We start from the raw sequence: 18,376 nt of genomic DNA, 5'->3' as shown, positions 1-18,376 counted from the left end.
TCAGTTCTATTTTCTTGTGTGGTTTAATTTAATCCATTATAAAAGTAATGCAGGTTAATTTTAGAAAGTTTTTTAATTACAGAAAAGTAAAAGAGACGAAGAAAAAAATATGTGGTTCTACCACCCAGAGATAACCACTGTTAATATGCTGGTGTATTACCTTCCAGTGTTTTCTATGTGTATTTTTTACACAAATTGAATATACAAATGTATTTCTCTCTTAATATCATAACATAAGCATTTATTCTTGGTATTAATACTATGAATATCTCCTTTAATAGTTGCGTACTATTACATTTTTCCTGTTTTAGACCATTTAGTTTGTTTTATATTTTTTTAAAATTATACGTAATGCTGGATAAATATCCTCATCTTTGCTGGCATTCATGATTTTTTTTTTTTAGGATAGAGTCCCAGAAATGGTGTAACTTATTCTAAAGGAGACAAACTCTTAATACATTTTGTGAGATTTCATTTTGATTTCTAAAACCGTTTGAATGTGACTTCCATAAAAGAGCTCTAGAAAAGCAGATTGCCTCAAAGAATTTACTTCCAGTTTTGCAACATTTCAGACATAGAGTGTTTTAGCATTCAGTTTAAATGAGCACAGAAATCTTCTGTAGGCTGTCTCCTCTTCAGGCCTCTTCTCTCTCTAATAAAACGCAGCATCGGCATTATAAAAATCTTTCTTTGGTAAACAATGTCTTTTTGTGTTCTCAAGGATTGTTTTCCTAAGTCTTTCTGGCGGGTATTGGGTTTATGCCTAGAATTATGTGTCGTATTTTTGCTTGCCTGTTTATGATGTCTTAAGGGTTTAGTTATGCTTTGTGTTTTGTTTTGTTTTTCATTGCCAAAGGAAGTCCAGATTTCATGGCAGTGAAACCGGCTTTTACAAGTCTGTCTGGGTCTTTCCTGAAAGGCTGGGAGGTTACCTTGGCAGGGACTGTTCTCGAGAACATTGCATGGATAAGGAGTCTCCTCTCCAAGGCTAAGCCATCCTGGAAAGGGCCTTGCCAAAGATAAGCGGTTTATCAATGGAGGGAAACCATGTCTTTCATAGATATGAGAGGCCAGGCATGCCATCTAGGAGGGTCAGGATATAGGATGGCTTAGTAAATATGTCTCAGTCATACTACATAATATTATGCATGCAACATTATTGAAAAGAATAAATCAGACATCTTTGTCTTACCTGAAAAGACCTCCATATTTTGTTAATTCTGAATAACAAGATTTAGAGAAATATGTATGGTGTGATCTCATATTTGAAAAAAAAAAAAAGGCAAAAATCATGTTTAAGGGTTTGGGAGGCCAAGGCGGGCAGATCACCTGAGGTTAGGAGTTCGAGACCAGCCTGGCCAACATGATGAAACCCCGTCTTTACTAAAAATACAAAAATTAGCCAGATGTGGTGGTGGGCACCTGTAATCCCAGCTACTCAGGAGGCTGAAGCAGGAGGATCACTTGAACCCAGGAGGCAGAGGTTGCAGTGAGCCAAGATCACACCACTACACATATCAGACTGTTGGTAACTCACTTGTATGTGAAATTGGGCTAGATGAGAATAAGGAACTTTGCTTTATACAACTCTGTTGAATAACCTGTTACAATGAACATGTATTACTTTTATAACTTAAAGGAGGAAAATTAAAAAAAAAAATACTGGAGAGGGACAGAATAGGAAGTGGGATTTAGGAGCTAGTTATGTGAGACCTGTGCAGGGTGGGTCATCAGCCTCTCTGACAAGGCTGATGCATGTGCCACAGAAGGCTCTGCCACCAAGAAAAGTGGGGCTGAGCTGGCGTTTCCTTACCCTGGCAGCTGCTAGAAAAATCGAATATGTTGGCATTCACTGGAGATATCACATCTGTAAAGTCTTTTGGGGGAAAAAAATGGGAGTGATCCAGAGAGTCAAGAGTTGCCATGTGAGGGCTTGAGAGAGGGTGGCCAGGAGAGATCAGAAGAATATGCATCAAAAGCCCCAGAATGGAAAAGATTAATTCCGCCTCTGAATCACAGAGCTCTTCGTAGCCATCTGTGAGACAGGCCCCAGGCCTTGAACTAGAAACAGTGCCCAAGGCTTTTATTAACCTTCTTCCCTTGGGAGTGAATGCTGAGGTGTGTGTCTTCAAGGAGTGATGGCTCAGAGGCTACACAGCTCTCAAACTTGATTTGCTTTATATTCTATTTGTGAGTTAGGGTGTGTTCACGGCGAATGGATGATTTAGACGATGATGGGTCTGCTGCAAATATAAAAGGATAATTGAATCTCGAAGTCTATTAAAGACTGTTGTCTTACATCTTGTGGGATGACATTTTATTACAAGGGCCAACTTGGCTCTTGTATTCTGTTTCTTCTCTTCCCTTCCTCCCTTTCTTCATTATCCTTAAAAAATTAGATTTTCCCCTCTGCCAATCAGCAGTTGCAAAAAGTCCTCCAAGAAAAGTCAAGATGCCAGAAAGGCGTACCTGGGGGAGGCGGAATTGCATGGCAGTGGGGTACAGGGGCTCCAGAGTTGGCCACTGTGTGGCCTCCAACAAGTATCTTACCTCCTCTACGCCTCAGTTTCCTTCTCTGTAAAGTGTGGGTGATGATGTTTACTTTTTAGTTGTCTTGAAGATGAGGGATGATGATGCTTAGCACAGTGTCTGGCACTTTTCAGCAAGCTTCACGATCCACTGTTGTCATCAGGACTTTTGTCATTCTCAGTTCTGCCACACGTTTTCCCTGTGTCCTTGAGCAAATTGGCTCCTTTCTGTGGCCCCCTTGTTCCTCATCTGCCAACTGAACTCTCCGCAGTTAATAACTCCAGCGATGTTTGAAAAAACAGCAAAAGCAGTTGAACAGAAACAACAATAATCCAAAAACCCACCCCGATTCCTGGGTAGGATAATGTCATTTCGCTCAGGACTGCTCTCAGTAAGTGGGCCTCTCCTCTCAGAAGAGCCTGGAACCTCTCCGTTCCTCAGAGCTGCCAACACTGGCCTTGTTCTGTGGTCTGATCTGCTGGCGACCTCTGTCCGCACACTTCTGAGACTGGCCAGGGGCCCTGGCACAGTCACACTGCACAGCCCGCCAAATTGAAAGGCCCTTTCTTTTGAGCAAATAGCATCATACACGATGCCATCAAGAAAATGAAAGCATTTGCAGTGGCGCGGCATCCAGCTTCTCTCTGTGGCCTTTGGAAACAATTTTGTGACCAGAGAATGGTTGGAGACAAAGGTCTTTCTATCTGATCTGCTCACCAGGCTGGCATAGGATCGTGGGGGGCCTGTGTCCCTCTTTTCTGGCACCACACGGATTGATATCACTGCATTTGTCTCCTCTCTTTGATTAGGACAAGGCAGGCAGGCAGCAGAGGGTTATATTTCAACTGCCCTTGACTCTGTTTATAATCACAAACATTGAAAGGAAGGGAAAGAGATTGAGTTTATAGGACTGGTTCTTTGTGTAGCCTAATTTATCTCTCTCAGGCAGCAGTGGGCTGAGCAAGTTTCCTTTTTGTTTCCAATGCAGGAAACTGAAATATGAATCTATGTTGATGAGAGAATAAAGGAATTGAAAGAGGCATAAATCTTATCTTCTTGCAACCCTAGAAGATCAGCTTCTTGTGAAGAAGGGGATTATACTTCTGTAATTAACTGCTTTGCAGCTCCTGGTGATGGCTCAGAGCTGAATAATAGCACCCAGCCAAGTTGGATAAAAGACTGTCGGGTGGGCGGGTGCGGCCGCTCATCGTGAACAATGGTCTCAGGGCTTGACATCCTTTCCCAGTGCCCCGTGCTCAGAGAGTCCAACCAAGAGATATTTGTTCCCTGTCTATCAACATTCACAGCAGAGAATAAAATTCCAGAACAAATAGCTCAAAGAGACCTGTTTCACTGGAGGCTGGTAGCTGCAATGAACTGCCTCAAAGGACCAAGCGAGGTTCTACACCTCTTTGTGTTCCAACCAGTGCCCGGGACCTGTTAGGTGCTTATTGAATGCTGGTTGGAGGTGACTGCTTCTCAGCCGCTGTGCTGTCTCAGGAAAGTTGCCTCAGTTCTCTGATCTTCAGAGTTAATCATCCACACAATGCAGGGGGTTCTTATGGAATTCTTGTGAGGAAGAAATCAGATCATGAGTATAAACAAATTGCTTAGTACAGCCTGGCACATGGCAGGTGATCAATAAATGGTAGCTATTATTATTATATTGTGAAATAAAAATGGATTGTGGATGCATAGCCATTATAATAGTCAGTGTTTATGAGGCTTCCCCTATGCAGACACTGCATACCTATTAGTACATGAAAGCCCCACAGCATCCCTCTCAGGTCAGCAGGATTCTTTCCCCCCATTTCACTGGTGACAAAATGGGCTCAGAGTGGAACGATGATCTGCTATGGTTAGGAGCAGGAATGGAGACTGACACCCAGGTCTTTCCCTTGTCCCTTTTTCCTTAGCCCCTGCCCCTCAGTACTGGAGTCACAGGTACTCAGCCCCTCAACCCACTGTACTCTGAAACTCACAGGATCAAGCTTCTGAGCCATCTGTGTTTCCTTTTTTCCTCCATGCTGCATGCTGAAATCTCTAGGAATCCTAGAGATTCTTCTTTTGAGATGTTTCCAAAACATCTCCCTTCTTCAATCCCACTGCTACTCATGCTGGTACAGACCCTCGGTTCATGACAACCAGGCTTCCTACATCAAGCAGGCACCCGAGTAGTGTCTCAGGCCCAGGTCCTCTTTCTGTCACCCGTCACATCAGTGTCAGATGAGTGATCCCTCACCCCACTCTCCTGTCCTTCCCCCCTGAGGGAGCAACAACCACTCCCCTGCCATATTAAGTCAGTTCCATGTTCCTTTCCTGGTATTTAAAGCCCTTTAGCTGACCCACCCAAACTTGTCTTCCTACTCACAGTCAGAACCTCGGGTCCAGCTGAGCCTGTCTCAGTTGCCCTCAGGCAGGCACCCGCAGCCACTCTGTGGGCTCAAAGGATTAGACCCTTGATAAAGACTCAAATATCCGCATTCAGTGCACAGTTAAGTGTTTAACAGAGTTATGGAACATAGAGATCATGTCTTCCATTCACCCACCCATTTTACAGATAGAACCCAAGGTCCAGAGAAGCTCAATATCATGCAGTGAATTAGTTTCAGAACCAAGTCTCAAAGCTAGGCCTTTAAGCTTAGAATTCAGCGTTCTTCCATTGGGTCAATAGGCCATACCACCTTCAGTAATGACTGGCTGCCCGTGGCTGGCAGGGGCAATTTATTTAGTCCTCAGTCTACATATGGGCCCTGGACCTGTGTGGTGCCCCAGAGGGTCAGCCTGAAGCCTGCTGAGGCTCTGAGGTAGGTGCTGGGGACAGGGATGTGATGGGCAGAGGCTGGGTGGTGGCAGCAGCAGAGGTGGGGGTGGGAGATTGAGATTTAGGGGGACTGTTGTGTATCTCAGCAGCTGTAAGACAGATGAAAATGGGGCTGAGTGCCAGGCCAAGCAGTGTGCTGTGGGAACATGGCAATTAACTTCTCTATTTGGATGGGAGATGGGATCCAGGAGGGCTTTAGGGAAAAAGTGACCTGTGACTCTGAAGAACAAGAAGGACTATGTTCATGGCACCAGAGGTCAGATATTCTGGATGGAGGAGCAGCATGGACAGGGCAAGACTACCTGGCATGTGCATGGTGAACAGCACAGCTACAGCAAGGGAGCCTGGAAAAGCAGAGGAACCTGGACTCCAGCTCTGACTCTGCATCTGGCCTGACCCCCTCAGGGTTTGGGCAAGTCACTTCACCTTCCTGAACCTCAGTGTCCTTGTATGTGAAATGGGCATCACGATGGTATCTGTCTCCTAAGGCTATTGTGGGGATTAACCTAAATAGTAAGGCACCAAATATGGGGCCTGGCACGTAGTAGGTATTCAACAGAAGACCTAGTGTGGCTGGAGCTGAGGTTATTGGGCCACAGAGACAAACAGATATTTGGATGGCACTGTTTTCTTTTGCCTTCCAATGGGCCCTTTCTGCTCCTTCCAGGAGCTTACCAGCTGGCCTGGGAGGGCTGCTTGCCCACTCATAGTTGCCAAGATGTTTGGCTGTGCCCCCGTCCAGAACCATCTTCTGGTCCTGTCTTCATCCTTGAGCCCTTTCCAGCCTGCACCCAATAGGGTACTCGTGTTCCAGGTCTGCTAACGTTTGCTGGCAGAGCCCATGTTTGGGAGCGTGAGATGTGTTTAGGTAGAAACAGACACTGAAAACAGCTGCTGGCTTCTCTGCCATGGTAAACAGGGAATAAAGCCCCCCAACTGTGGGCTTCGCTGGGGAGTGGGGAGCACAAGGCAGGCCCTGCTTACTGTTGCTTTTGGGGAGGGGAAGGCCATTTTTATTTAGGGAGTGGGCCAGCCCCCTCAGGATTGGGTTGGGACAGGGGTGGGGTGAGCTGCATGGAGGGAGTTGGAAGCCCTCCCTCTCCCTGGACTTCTAGATGTTTGAAGACTCCATAGGCACTTTCTACTATTTGGTGTCTGTGAGACAGGGTCATTTCTTTAAGCCTCTGTGGATGGACCATCAGCAAAAGCAGTTTTTGGCATGTCCTTGTACTGTGTTGATGAGTGATGTCAAACTTACCTTCACATCAGCATCACTTGGTTGGTGCTGATTTAAACATACATATTCCCAGGCCCTTCCTGAGGCTCGCGGAATCAGAATCTCTGAGGGAAGGGCCCAGGAGCCTGCATTTTAACAAACTCTTCAGGCGATTCTGGTTCAGGCATTCAGGGAACTACACCTTGAGGACCACTGGCAGGTTTCTAACAGGTTATCTGGGAAACCATGGGGAAGGGGCAGTTAGGAGGAGGAGAGGGCCAGCCCCACTGCCCTTAACATGCACGTCCTGTTATGCTTTTTGACTTGGACTTGGAAGCAGATGCTTTTAGATGCAGGTCTCTTTAGAAACAGATGCTATCCCTGTTCTAGAATATAGAATAGAGTAGTTCCCCTTCCTCTAGGTGTGCCTCGTTTGCTGTCCACCCACTCATCCATCTATCCACCCACCCACCCACCCACCCATCCATCCACCCACCCTTTCATCCACTCACCCACACACCCACACGCCCACCCATCCATCCATCTACCCATCCTTTCTGGAGTGCCCACCTGCTTTGTGTCTGGCTCTGGGCTGAGCTTTGGAGACACCAGAACTCTCCATTTAGACAAACAGACACATAAATCATCATAATACAGGGGGATCTGTTCAATGATCAATGTCTCAAATAAGTGCTGTGGTGGCACAGGCAGAGATGACACAATCCACTGGCAGGGAGAAGGGATCAGAGAAGGCTTTGGAAGACAGCAACCTGTGAGTGGGCCATAAACGGTGAACAGTTTGCTAGATAGAGAGGGTGAGCATGAGGGTGTGTAGGAGGGAAGGTCAGTTCTGCGAACTAAATCCTTTCACATCCACATTCAGAGCAGGGGCCTATCCCCAGGCCCTATGGAGCCCGTATTCAGAGGCTCATCTGTAGCTGCAACCTCTAAACTTGGCCCCATCTTCTGACATTTCTGAGTGAAAAGGAATCACTCTCTAGTGTGTGTGCTGCAGGCCCGTGGTGGCTGTCACAGTACAGTTATTGCGGAATTAACAGGTGAACAGCCATCCAAGTGGAGAGGCACAGAATACTTCCGGTCCTAGCTCTGTCTCCAACTCAGTGTGTAACTGTGGACCGTTTCGGCCTCAGTTTCCCCATCACTAAGATGGGAGATTGGCTGTCAACTCTGCCAGCTTCCTGCCTGGAGTGCAGCCCTGACACCCTGCCTGCAAGACACACGTTAGCAACGACCGTTCTCTCTACGCCAAACTCATTTGTCTGAGCATATCAGCAACACGACACCTCGCAGTTCAGTGGATTTGATGTGAGCTCCGGCCCCTGGCATACCTAGCATGTAATACCTGCAAGCTGAAAAGGAGCATTTGAAGGCAAACTGCATGGCAGGAGGAAGCCTGTAGGTGGCGCTGTGGCTCCGGTTGCCGAGCTGCTCTCGGAAGATCCATTTTCAGAGGATCTGGGAAAACCGGGCAGGGTTGATGGCAGCTCTTTCTTCTCGGTGCCCTCGCAGTGCAGCAGGCCCCGCTTATTTGCAAGAAGTAGCCAGGTCAGCCCACTGGGCCTCCCCACCCCTTGTGCCCCTTCGCATGTTTCAGAACACTGTCTTTTCCTCTGGGTCCTTCCATTCAGGAGAGGAGGAGGAGGAGGTGAGCCTGTTGAGAATGGCGTTGGTGGGGCAGGGGCCGGTTCCCTTGTTTCTGGGGAGCCTTTCTGTGCTGGTTGCAGGCAGGGGCCCTCAGTGTGGAGCTGCGGTGAGCCTGTACCCCGTCGTATTTGGATCACAGCCCCCGTGACCCCCAGCGCCCTCCAGGCACTCCACACCTGCAGTGATTCGCTTGGTATTTTAAAAGCACTCCATCTTCTGCCTGCTGCCTTCTCTCCATTTATCTGGGTCCGGCTTTTCGCCGGGCCATCTAATAAAGAATCCAGGGGGGAGAATGATGGGGGCGAGGAGAGGGAAAGTGCTAACATTTATTAAGTGCCCTCTGGGTGCCCAGCATTTCCTCAACCACCAGAGTAGCGGTCTTTCTGCTTTCTTTCAGCTGCATGACGCTTTCCTCCATCCAAAATCGCAGGCCTAACCTGGCCGTGTAAAACAATACCAGGGAAGCACCTCTGATGGAAGGGGATGGGGCACCTAAGGCCCTGTCCCTCACCATTTCTCATCCTCCCCACTCCTAACAGACACTTTGATACTTCCGTGAAACCTGGATCTAAAAGCTCTGAGCTCATTAAATCTATATATAACTATCCAAGGAAATAGTATCCCCACTTTTCTAATATAAAGCTAAAGGCCAAAGAGGGAGTGTGTAGGACCATACAATTTTTGTTTGTTTATGTTTTTTGTTTTTGTTTTTGAGATGGAGTCTCGCTGTCACCCAGGCTGTAGTGCAATGTGTGATCTTGGCTCACTGCAACCTCCACCTCCCTGATTCAAGTGATTCTCCTGCCTCAGCCTCCTGAGTAGCTGGGATTATAGGCACACGCTACCACGCCCAGCTAATTTTTGTATTTTAACAGAGACAGGGTTTCGCCATGTTGGCCAGGCTGGTCTCAAGCTCCTGACCCCAGGTGATCCGCCTGCTTTGGCCTCCCAAAGTGCTGGGATTATAGGCATAAGCCACTGCATCTGGCCCAGGGACATGATTATTAAAGGGAAGACAGCCAGACTGGGGAGGCAGGTGTGCTCCATTCTCAAGCCCATGCTTGCGCTGGCTCTGCTGGGAGGACAGTAGGTGCTTTGCTTCCTAAGGAAGGGCAGGAAGGGGCGTGGCTCCTCCAGCTGTACAGAGGACCAGGCCAGATACACATGGCCCTGTTTGGTGCTTGGCTCTCTGGTAAACTGCCTGCCACGGAGGAACTCAGGTAGGACAAGAGAACCGTGGGTGGTGGGAAACACATGGGGAATGGGTTCTGCGCTGCCAGTGAAATGGTCTTGCAGCCCGCCAGGCTCCAACGTGGCTGACTTTAGAAGAAATCAGCCAGCCATGGATTGCTGGAGATTCAGACACAAGCTTTCCAGGCCCTGATGAGTCCTTTTTTTCTTCCAGGACAACTGGGGTTTGAGACTGTAAGCTGTGACCCAGATCTTGGTTCCCATTTTGCACATGAAGAGAAGATTGGCCCTTAAAAAGCAAAATGCTTTTAAAAAAAAAGAATTCACTTTTTTGCTTGCAATCTATTGTTTGCTTATAATCTTATGATGAGCATCTATTTGGATTCAGAAATGCCTGGGTCAAAAAGTGATGTCGGTGCTAAGACCTGACTTCCTGCATCTCAGTTGCCTCCTCTGTAAGATGGCATCACAAACACTCCCGGTGCCATCGGGCTGCTGTCACTGGTTCTTGTGTGTGGAAATGTCAATCCCAGGGCCTGAGGTGTGCAAAGTCAATAGTGGTTCTCTCCCTACTTCCACCCCCTGGTTTTTCTCAAAACCCGTTGAATGTAGAATGTGTCCTAAATGGAAGTACTTCCACGGGGCACTGAGAGGATGGGTGATCTCTTCTCACTGCAGTCAACTGGCTGAAATGCTCACCTTTTCATTTTAGCATGTGAGAGGTGACATTCTGATCCCCGGAATTGTAAACTCAAACTGGCAAAATCCAACCTCAGAGACGCTCAGGATGGCAAAATCTCAGCTCACTGCAAGCTTTCCCGCCATTTTCAGCCTCCCGAAGATGGGGAAAATTTTTTGTGTTTTTAGTAGAGCACGGGGTTTCGCCGTGTTAGCCAGACCTTGTGATCCCTGCAGCAGTGTTTGCGGCAGAGCTGGAAAGATGGGGAAATTGGTTTGCACAATGTCATGCAGCAGGTTTGCGGCAGAGCTGGAACCCACACCTGCTGATTCCCAACCTGGTGCTCTCTCTGTCATCCTGGGTGACAAGGAGCCATGGAGGCCACAGGGAGAAAGGACCATGGGATGCTGTCTTGATCCCTCTGTCCTGTGACTGTGAGGGAGGCTCACTCTGCTCTATGAGCCCTATCACATGGTGTCATGTGTGGGGGTGAATGGAGCCTCCCTCATAGAAACAAAACTCCAAGAACTAGAAAGAGCCAGGTCGTTATCCAGATTCATAGGGAGAGCAAGCTCCTACCAGAGGCATCGAGGGGTGAGGAGGCCCACCACACTTGGAGTTGAGTCCCATTCCTGCCTCTTGCCAACCATGTGTCCTGGGCAGGGGATTTTTCGAGCTGAGCCTGCTTCCTTACAAACTGAGGAGAGTAAAATTACAAACCTATAGGTTATTGTGAAGATTCAACAAGTTAATATAATACTAAAACTTAATGAGCGTACACTATGTGTCAAGTTGGGTTCTAAACTCTTTATATGTATTTGCTCATTTAATCTTCATCACAACTCATAGTTTGCTGCTAAGGGAATGGAGGCTCAGGATGGTTAAACAAACCCCGGGGACAAAATTGGAGAGGACAGTGTAGATTTTGAGCCCAGGTAGCCTGGCTCTGGCACCCCACTCTTAACCACTGTGCTCTTTGACCTCAATTTTGGCAGAATCCAGTGCTTAGCACATAGAAGCTCCAAAAATGTCCACCCCTCCCTTGCTGTCTGTAACCTTCCTTCCTCATCCACCCTGTCTGGCCCTCAAGAGTGGGTTCTAGAAGCAGGGTTCTGTTATTTCTCAGATACCAAAAGTTGACCCAACTCGATTGCTCTATCTTGAGTTGTTTTACTTCTCTGTTTTGTTGTTGGTTTTGGTTTTTATTGCTTATTCTTTGATCAAAAGCAAGACTGAATTGCCTACCAAGGCAAATCTGATTCTGTGCTCCTGAGCACCAAGCTAGCCTCAGTGCTCAGCTCAGCTCCTAATGCCAACCAGTGAAGGAGCATGGTTTCTTGGCTTCTAATCGCTCACATGCATGGCTAAAGCCCCAGCCCCACACCGGCTTCTTGGATACAGCTGACCAATTTTGGGGAAAAATACACCTTCTTGTTTGTGGGTTTCTGGCCACACTTGTTCAATTTCCTGGTTACTATAGAGACCTTGTCAACACATCCAAATACTCTTCTTAGCAAAGAAATTTGTCTTCTCCCGTCTCTGTATAGCCCCAAAGAACACAGGGTCTCAGGAAGAAGCAGGAAAGGCTTAGCCTCTGGGCCTTCTGAGCCCACCCCAGGCTCTGGTTCCCTTTTAGCTGCTTTCACACTTTGAGCCTACAGAGGATAAAATGAGGGAATGAACAAGGAGCACTGTTTGAGTGGGACTAAGCTTCAGGGCAAATAAAGGGAAGTGAATCAGAATAACGGAGAATCTGGGCAGAGTATTTAAACATTCAAATTTCTTTCTTTTTCCAGTGACCTAAGGACAGGCAATCTGCCCTGGGAATCTGGATCCCTTACTCTTAATATTATGACTGGAAGGGCAAGGTCAGCGCTCCCAGTGGACCGGATACTAAGGTTGGGTCTCAGGTCTGCTCCTGACTGCCGAGGCCAGCAGCTACAGTGCATTTATACAAATGGTTAGCGGAGCTCCCAAGCTGCCTCCCGTCTTTCCATCTCTGCTTATTGAAAGCTTACCCGTGCTTTATGACCCCGCTCCGATGCCACCACCTCCAGAAAGACTTAGAATCGATCTCCTCTTTCACCCTTGTATCTCTCGTTATAATCTCATCTCTCATCACCTCCTGCCCGACGTCATGGTTGCTTGTATGTCTGCCTTTATTCCAGAGATTCTCATCAAGCTGTAATTATGGGGCAGGCCCAGAGCTAGTCACTGGCAATGAGAAAGATCCAATCCCCATCCTTATTTCAGGGGCTCCCATATGCTCAACAGCCTGGCAGAGACGGACAAGTCCACATGTAATTAAAGCAAATGGAGAGGGATGTGCTGAGAACCTGGGGCATCTCTGCCTGCAGATGGGGAAGGGGTGATCCAGGAAGGCTTCCCAGAAGTGATGATGCCTGGCTTACATCTTAAAAGATGAGTTTCACAGAACAGCATAGGGGACAGGAGAGAAGGGACAATTCACAAAGGCGGAACAGCATGTGCAAAGCCAGGAAAGTGTGAGGTCTTCAGGGAAGGAGCCCCAAGGGGCCCAGATGGCCAGTGTCAGGGGCATCCTGAGGTGGAGGGGCAGGAGGTGGGATTGGGCAGGCAGGGACTGTCAGACGGCAGAGGACCTACTATGCACTGCTTAGCAGCTTGGGCTTTCTCCTGCCAGCCGTGGGGAGCCATGGAAAAGTTTTCAGGAGGCAAAAGACCTGACAGGGTTTGTCTTTTAAAAAGACAACTGGGGCTGCTGAGTGAAGGATGGATGGTTGAGAGGCAAAAGGTGAAGCAGGGAGGCCAGCTAGTAGATGGTGGCCTTCATCCACACCATGGTGTGGACCGAGTGATAGCAGTGGAGGTAGAAGTAGGAGGATTTGAGATCTGTTTAGGAGGCAGAATTGGCAGGACCTTGTTGTTGATGGGATGGGAGAGAGAAAGGGTGAGTCGGAGATGACTCTCAGAATTGCAGCATCATTGGCCAGGGTGGATGATCAGATCTGAGGAGGAAAGTGGCACTTTTGGCTTAGGAAATGCTGATCTAAGGAGCCTGAGGGATACCTCAAGGTGCATCTAGATGCCCTTCCCTCCTCTTTCCCCTGCTCCCTAGGCCAGCCCTTGCTATGGCTTTTCCTCCAACCTGTTGTCTAGGCCCACACTAAGGTGGTAGCTTGGAGTTAGATCACCAGATTTGGAAAAAGTCACCAGACGAATGTACTCCTACTGCAGATATTTGAGTTGGACTCCATGTGCCCTGCCTCCCTGGGGTTTTCAAACTTCCAGGAGAAATCCAGGAGAAAGAGGACACAAACAGTGGAATTCCAGGTTTGTTAGGAGAGAGATTTAGCAAGTCCTTCTCTAGGGCCTGAAAACACACTTGCTCAGGCTGCTGGGCCTGCTCCTCTCGGGTCATGGTCCTGTGTGCCCTGGTCCAGCCCTGCAGCCTTCAGTCACGCACCCAGCCTGTACCACCAGCCACAAGGCCCCAAGTACATCCTTTGTTTTTCCTGGGCCTACTTCTTTATCAAATAACAGAATTGTGCTCCTTCTCTTCCCACCCCAACTCCCTTATCTTCTCTTCTTCCTCAGTGATAAGGAACAAGGACTTCAGAATCAGGTAGATCTGGGTGTAAATTTCAGTCCTACCACTTTCTACCTGTGTAAGTTACTTCACTAGTACCTTAGTCTCCTCATCTGTAAAGTGGGGACAGTAATGGTACCTACTTCATATTCATTCATATTCAATGAGACAATGTATGGAAAGCTGTCAGCTCAGTGCCTGGCACCCAGGAAATGCTCAAAAGCCTCCAAGGTCATGGCCATCACGGGCATCAAGGTTCCCTCCCTTCCTCTCCCCTCCCATCCCTCTCTGATATTCTTTGCAAATACTCCCATCACAAGGCTTCTCTGCCCTGGGCTGCCAGCTGTCCAGTCTGGAGGCAGAGGACTGAACTAAATGACCCCTCAAGGTCTTTTTGGTTTGAGAGTCTTGAGTTTTGGGAGCATTCTCCCTGAACTTTCTTCATCTGGGTTCTCATGGTGATGTGGGCCCTGGCCTCTGTGGGTCTCTGTCTCTATTTAGTTTTTCCAAGTCACCTGGAGGCTTCTTCCCTCCACTCCCTACTCTCAGCATCCCCTCCTGGGTCAAGACAGGTTCAGGCATGCACACTGTCCGTCAGTCGTCATGGCCCACCTGCTGGCTCCCCAGTGACTGGGTCTCTGATTGGCTTCTTCTGCATTTCCCAAGGATGTTCTAAGGAGCTTCACGTGATTCCCCCTGCCTGCCCGTGCGCAGCATTTCTGAAGCCAGCTTCAGAGCAGAGGGAGATTGCTTTGGCAGAATGAGTTTTTTTTTGTTTGTTTTGTTTTGTTTTTTGTTTTTTTGAGATGGAGTCTCACTCTGTCACCCAGGCTGGAGTGCAGTGGCATGATCTCAGCTCACTGCAACCTCTACCTCCCAGGCTCAAGTGATCCTCCTGCCTCAGCCTCCCAAGTAGCTGGAATTACAGGCACATGCCACCAGGCCAAGCTAATTTTTTGTATTTTTAGTAGAGACAGCGTTTCGCCATGTTAGCCAGGCTGGTCTCGAACTCCTGACCTCAAGTGATCGAGCCGCCTCATCTTCCCAAAGTGCTGGGATTACAGGCATGAGCCACTGTGCCTGGCCAGAATGAATTTTCACATTCTCTGTGCCTCCTTTGTGCCTGGCAGTTCCTGGTGCCCAGAGAGCTTGCCTTTGTGTGATTTCTCTGCTGATTGCCTTGGTCCATGTCCCTGGGTATTAGGGTTCTCCAGAGAAACAGAACCAATGGGGTGTGTATAGAGAGAAAGATTCATTTTAAGGAATTGGCTCACACAATGATGGAGGCTGGTGTGTTCAGAATCTGCGGGATGGGCTGGCAGAACCAATGGGGCAGCTCAAGCTCAAAGGCTGTCTGTGGCTGAATTCCCTCCTGCTCAGGGCAGGTCAGTCTTTTGTTCTATCGAGGTCGTCAGCTGATGAGATGAAGCCCACCCATGCTACAGAGGGCAGTCGTTTTACTCAAAGCTCACTGATTTCAGTGTTAATCTCAACCCCAAATCACCCTCACAGAAACAGCTAGGATGATGTTTAACTCTGGATCTGGGAACCGTGGCTCAGCCAAGCTGACCCATAAAGGGAACCATCCCACCCTGTTATTGGCAAACGTACCAGACACATATCCCAGGCCTCGGAGAGGCTGCCACTCATCTTGGATTCTAGACCACACAGTAGTAAGATTTTGTTCCCACTTCCCCAGAAGATCATGATGGGAAGCCACCAGCCACTAGGTGTAACCTCCGCCTCAGCCAGTCAAAGCCTCTTAGCCTGCCGCAGCGCAGGACCTGGCTCAGGCCTGGGGCTGAAGGCTGCATGTTGGTTACTGAGTGTATAATGGAGGTTGCAGGGAGGGGATGAGGGATGTTGCTGCCCCCATGGCCTCACAGACAGTAATTTTCTTTTTTTCTTTTTTTAAAATTTATTTTGAGTTTCATTCTTGTTGCCCAGGCTGGAGTGCAATGGCACGATCTCAGCTCACTGCAACCTCCCCCTCCTGGGTTCAAGCAATTCTCCTGCCTCAGCATCCTGAGTAGCTGGGATTACAAACATGCACCACCAAGGCTGGCTAAATTTTGCATTTTTAGTAGAGACAGGGTTTCTCCATATTGGTCAGGCTGGTCTCGAACTCCCAACCTCAGGTGATCCATTGGCCTCGGCCTCCCAAAGTGCTGAGATTATAGGTGTGAGTCACCATTCCTGGCCAGACAGTAATTTTCAAACCTGGCTGCATACCAGAATCACTTTAAGGTGTAGATTCCCAGACCTCACTATCAGGGGAAATTCAGAGGCACTAGTCAAATCTAGAAAGATCAGGGCATCTAAATTATTAGGAAGTAATTAATGTATCACCATAGAAAACTCAGAATGAGAGTGGAGCTGTGAGCGTCTCCTGGGGCCAGGTATTCCTGTTTCTTTCAGAGGTGAGGCACCTGGTCCCACCCATCATTTCACACTGAGTCACCTGTTGACCCATCTCGCTTGAATGACTCCCGGGATGGAGGCCTGGCTCCCTCCAAGGCAGCGCCTTGTGTTGGAAGAAGGGCGATGGCGTGAAGCCTGTCTAGCTGTACCCTCCAGCTGCGGGTCCTCACTCCAGCTCTCAGAACCAGAAGGAATTTGTCTAATTGCTCATCCACTGGAGAGCCCTCGAGGTATTGATGACAGTTTTCATTTCCTGCTGTGTCTTCTCTAGGATAAAAAATCCCCAGCCCTCTTACCAAGCCGTGTCTCTCAGCATGAGGCCCCAGCAGTGGACTCTGCTTAGGCTTTTGTTCGGCCCCAACAAGGCCTACCCAAGCAATCACCTCCTTCCTTCCAAACACTCCACCCCCATTAATGTGGCCAAAGCCACGTGGCTGCTTGTGTTAGCTCCATCACACTGTGGATAGAACCCTCCAAGCCTGAGCCCCCAGCCTGCATCCTTATCCTCCTCCTCTCTTTTGCCTTAACTGTACCACCTGGAAGAGGTGCTTCTTCAAGGTCCTGGGCACTCCGGAGTGTTCTCCTCCACTTAAAAAGCACAAGGATGGAGGTCAGGAGATCGAGACCATCCTGGCTAACACAGTGAAACCCCATCTCTACTAAAAATACAAAAAATTAGCCGGGCGTGGTGGCGGGCGCCTGTAGTCCCAGCTACTCCGGAGGCTGAGGCAGGAGAATGGCATGAACCCAGGAGAAGGAACTTGCAGTGAGCTAAGATTGCACCACTGCACTCCAGCCTGGGCAACAGAGCGAGACTCCGTCTCAAAACAAACAAACAAACAAACACAACAAAAATAACAACAACAACGCCACAAGGATGGTCTCCAGGCACCTGAGAAAACAGAGTCTGCTGCCCTTTAGGATCTGCCACCTCTGAGGCTGAGCTGACCCAGATTCCGGTACCCTTCACAGGAGGAGCCACCACAGTGGAGAAGGAAGCTCATGGCCTTTGGAGAAGGGTAGGCTTAGGTTCAAATCCCAGCTCTCCCTGTAGGACTTGGGGCAACTGATCCTCTCTTTCTTAATCTGTAAATGCTACCTACCTACTACGGCTGTGCTGAGACTTCCGAATAAAGTGTCAAAGCACCTAGCCCAGGGCCAGCACATAGTAAGCACACCTGAGTCTAAGCTCTCATCTCCTCTTGAGGGACTTAGATCTTTTATCCCTTTTTCTTTCCCATCGAATCCTCCAATTCTAGCCCCTCATGTGGAAGAGCTGTATTGACTCAACACACTAATACACCAGTACACCAAGGCACTAGTCAAATCTTGTGACTTTGAGCTGAGAATGCCCCCGTGTGGGTTGTGTGACCTGGGGCAAGCCTCTTCCTTTCCTCTGATTGTGGTTCTTTCATCTCTGATTTGAGATGTGCAGGCTAGGAAGTCACATACATTTATTTATTTATTTATTTATTTATTTGTTTATTTATGGATACGGGATCTCACTCTGTCACCCAGGCTGGACTGCAGTGGCACAATCATGGTTCACTGCAGCCTTGACCTCCTGGGCTCAGGCGATCTTCTCACCCGAGCCTCCGGAGTAGCTGGGTCCAAAGGCATGCACCACCACACCTAGCTAATTTTTTCATTTTTGTAGAGATAGGGTCTCACTATGTTGCCCAGGCTGGTCTCAAACTCCTGGGAGCAAGCAGTTCTCCCACCCAGGTCTCCCAGTGTTGAGATTACAGGCATAAGTCACCACACCCAGCCCAGGAAATCACTTTAAAGCCCCTTCTAGCTCTGCCTGTCGGGTCTCCCCAGAAGCCTACTCGTCTTTTGGGACCCTTGGCCCTGGGAGGGAGCTGGCGCAGATGTGAAAATCACCTAACGAGCCCCCACAGAGGAGGCTGGACCATTCCTCCTCCCCACTCTGCCGGATTTTCATGTGTGCGTGTGTGTGTGTGTGTGTGTGTGTGTGTGTGTGGTTTTTTTTTTGAGATAGAGTCTCACTCTGTCGCCCAGGCTGGCATGCAGTGGCGCGATCTCGGCTCACTGCAAGCTCCACCTTCTGGGTTCACACCATTCTCCTGCCTCAGGCTTCCCAAGTGGCTGGGACTACAGGCACGTGCCAACACGCCCGGCTAATTTTTTTGTATTTTTAGTAGAGACAGGGTCTCACTGTTTTAGCCAGGATGGTCTTGATCTCCTGACCTCGTGATCCACTGGCCTCAGCCTCCCAAAGTGCTGGGATTACAGGCGTGAGCCACTGCACCCAGCCCACTC

At 48.7% G+C, this 18,376-nt stretch overlaps 2 protein-coding genes across 2 annotated transcripts in view; both read left to right on the top strand.

Moving 5' to 3' along the window:
• MAPK8IP1 (mitogen-activated protein kinase 8 interacting protein 1) overlaps positions 1 to 18,376 on the top strand; it is a 631,105-nt gene that overhangs the window by 97,644 nt on the left and 515,085 nt on the right. The gene's annotated exons all lie outside the window — the stretch shown is intronic.
• LOC126935767 (putative uncharacterized protein FLJ41423) lies at positions 8,068 to 8,567 on the top strand. Its single transcript, XM_050757651.1, is given in 2 exon segments — positions 8,068 to 8,293; positions 8,296 to 8,567. Coding segments are annotated over 2 exon segments (498 nt in total).

Source organism: Macaca thibetana, chromosome 14, assembly GCF_024542745.1.
Source record: "Macaca thibetana thibetana isolate TM-01 chromosome 14, ASM2454274v1, whole genome shotgun sequence".
Lineage (NCBI taxonomy): Eukaryota > Metazoa > Chordata > Mammalia > Primates > Cercopithecidae > Macaca > Macaca thibetana.
The sequence above is the reverse complement of the archived record's forward strand: the minus strand, read 5'-3'. Positions and strand labels throughout refer to the sequence as shown.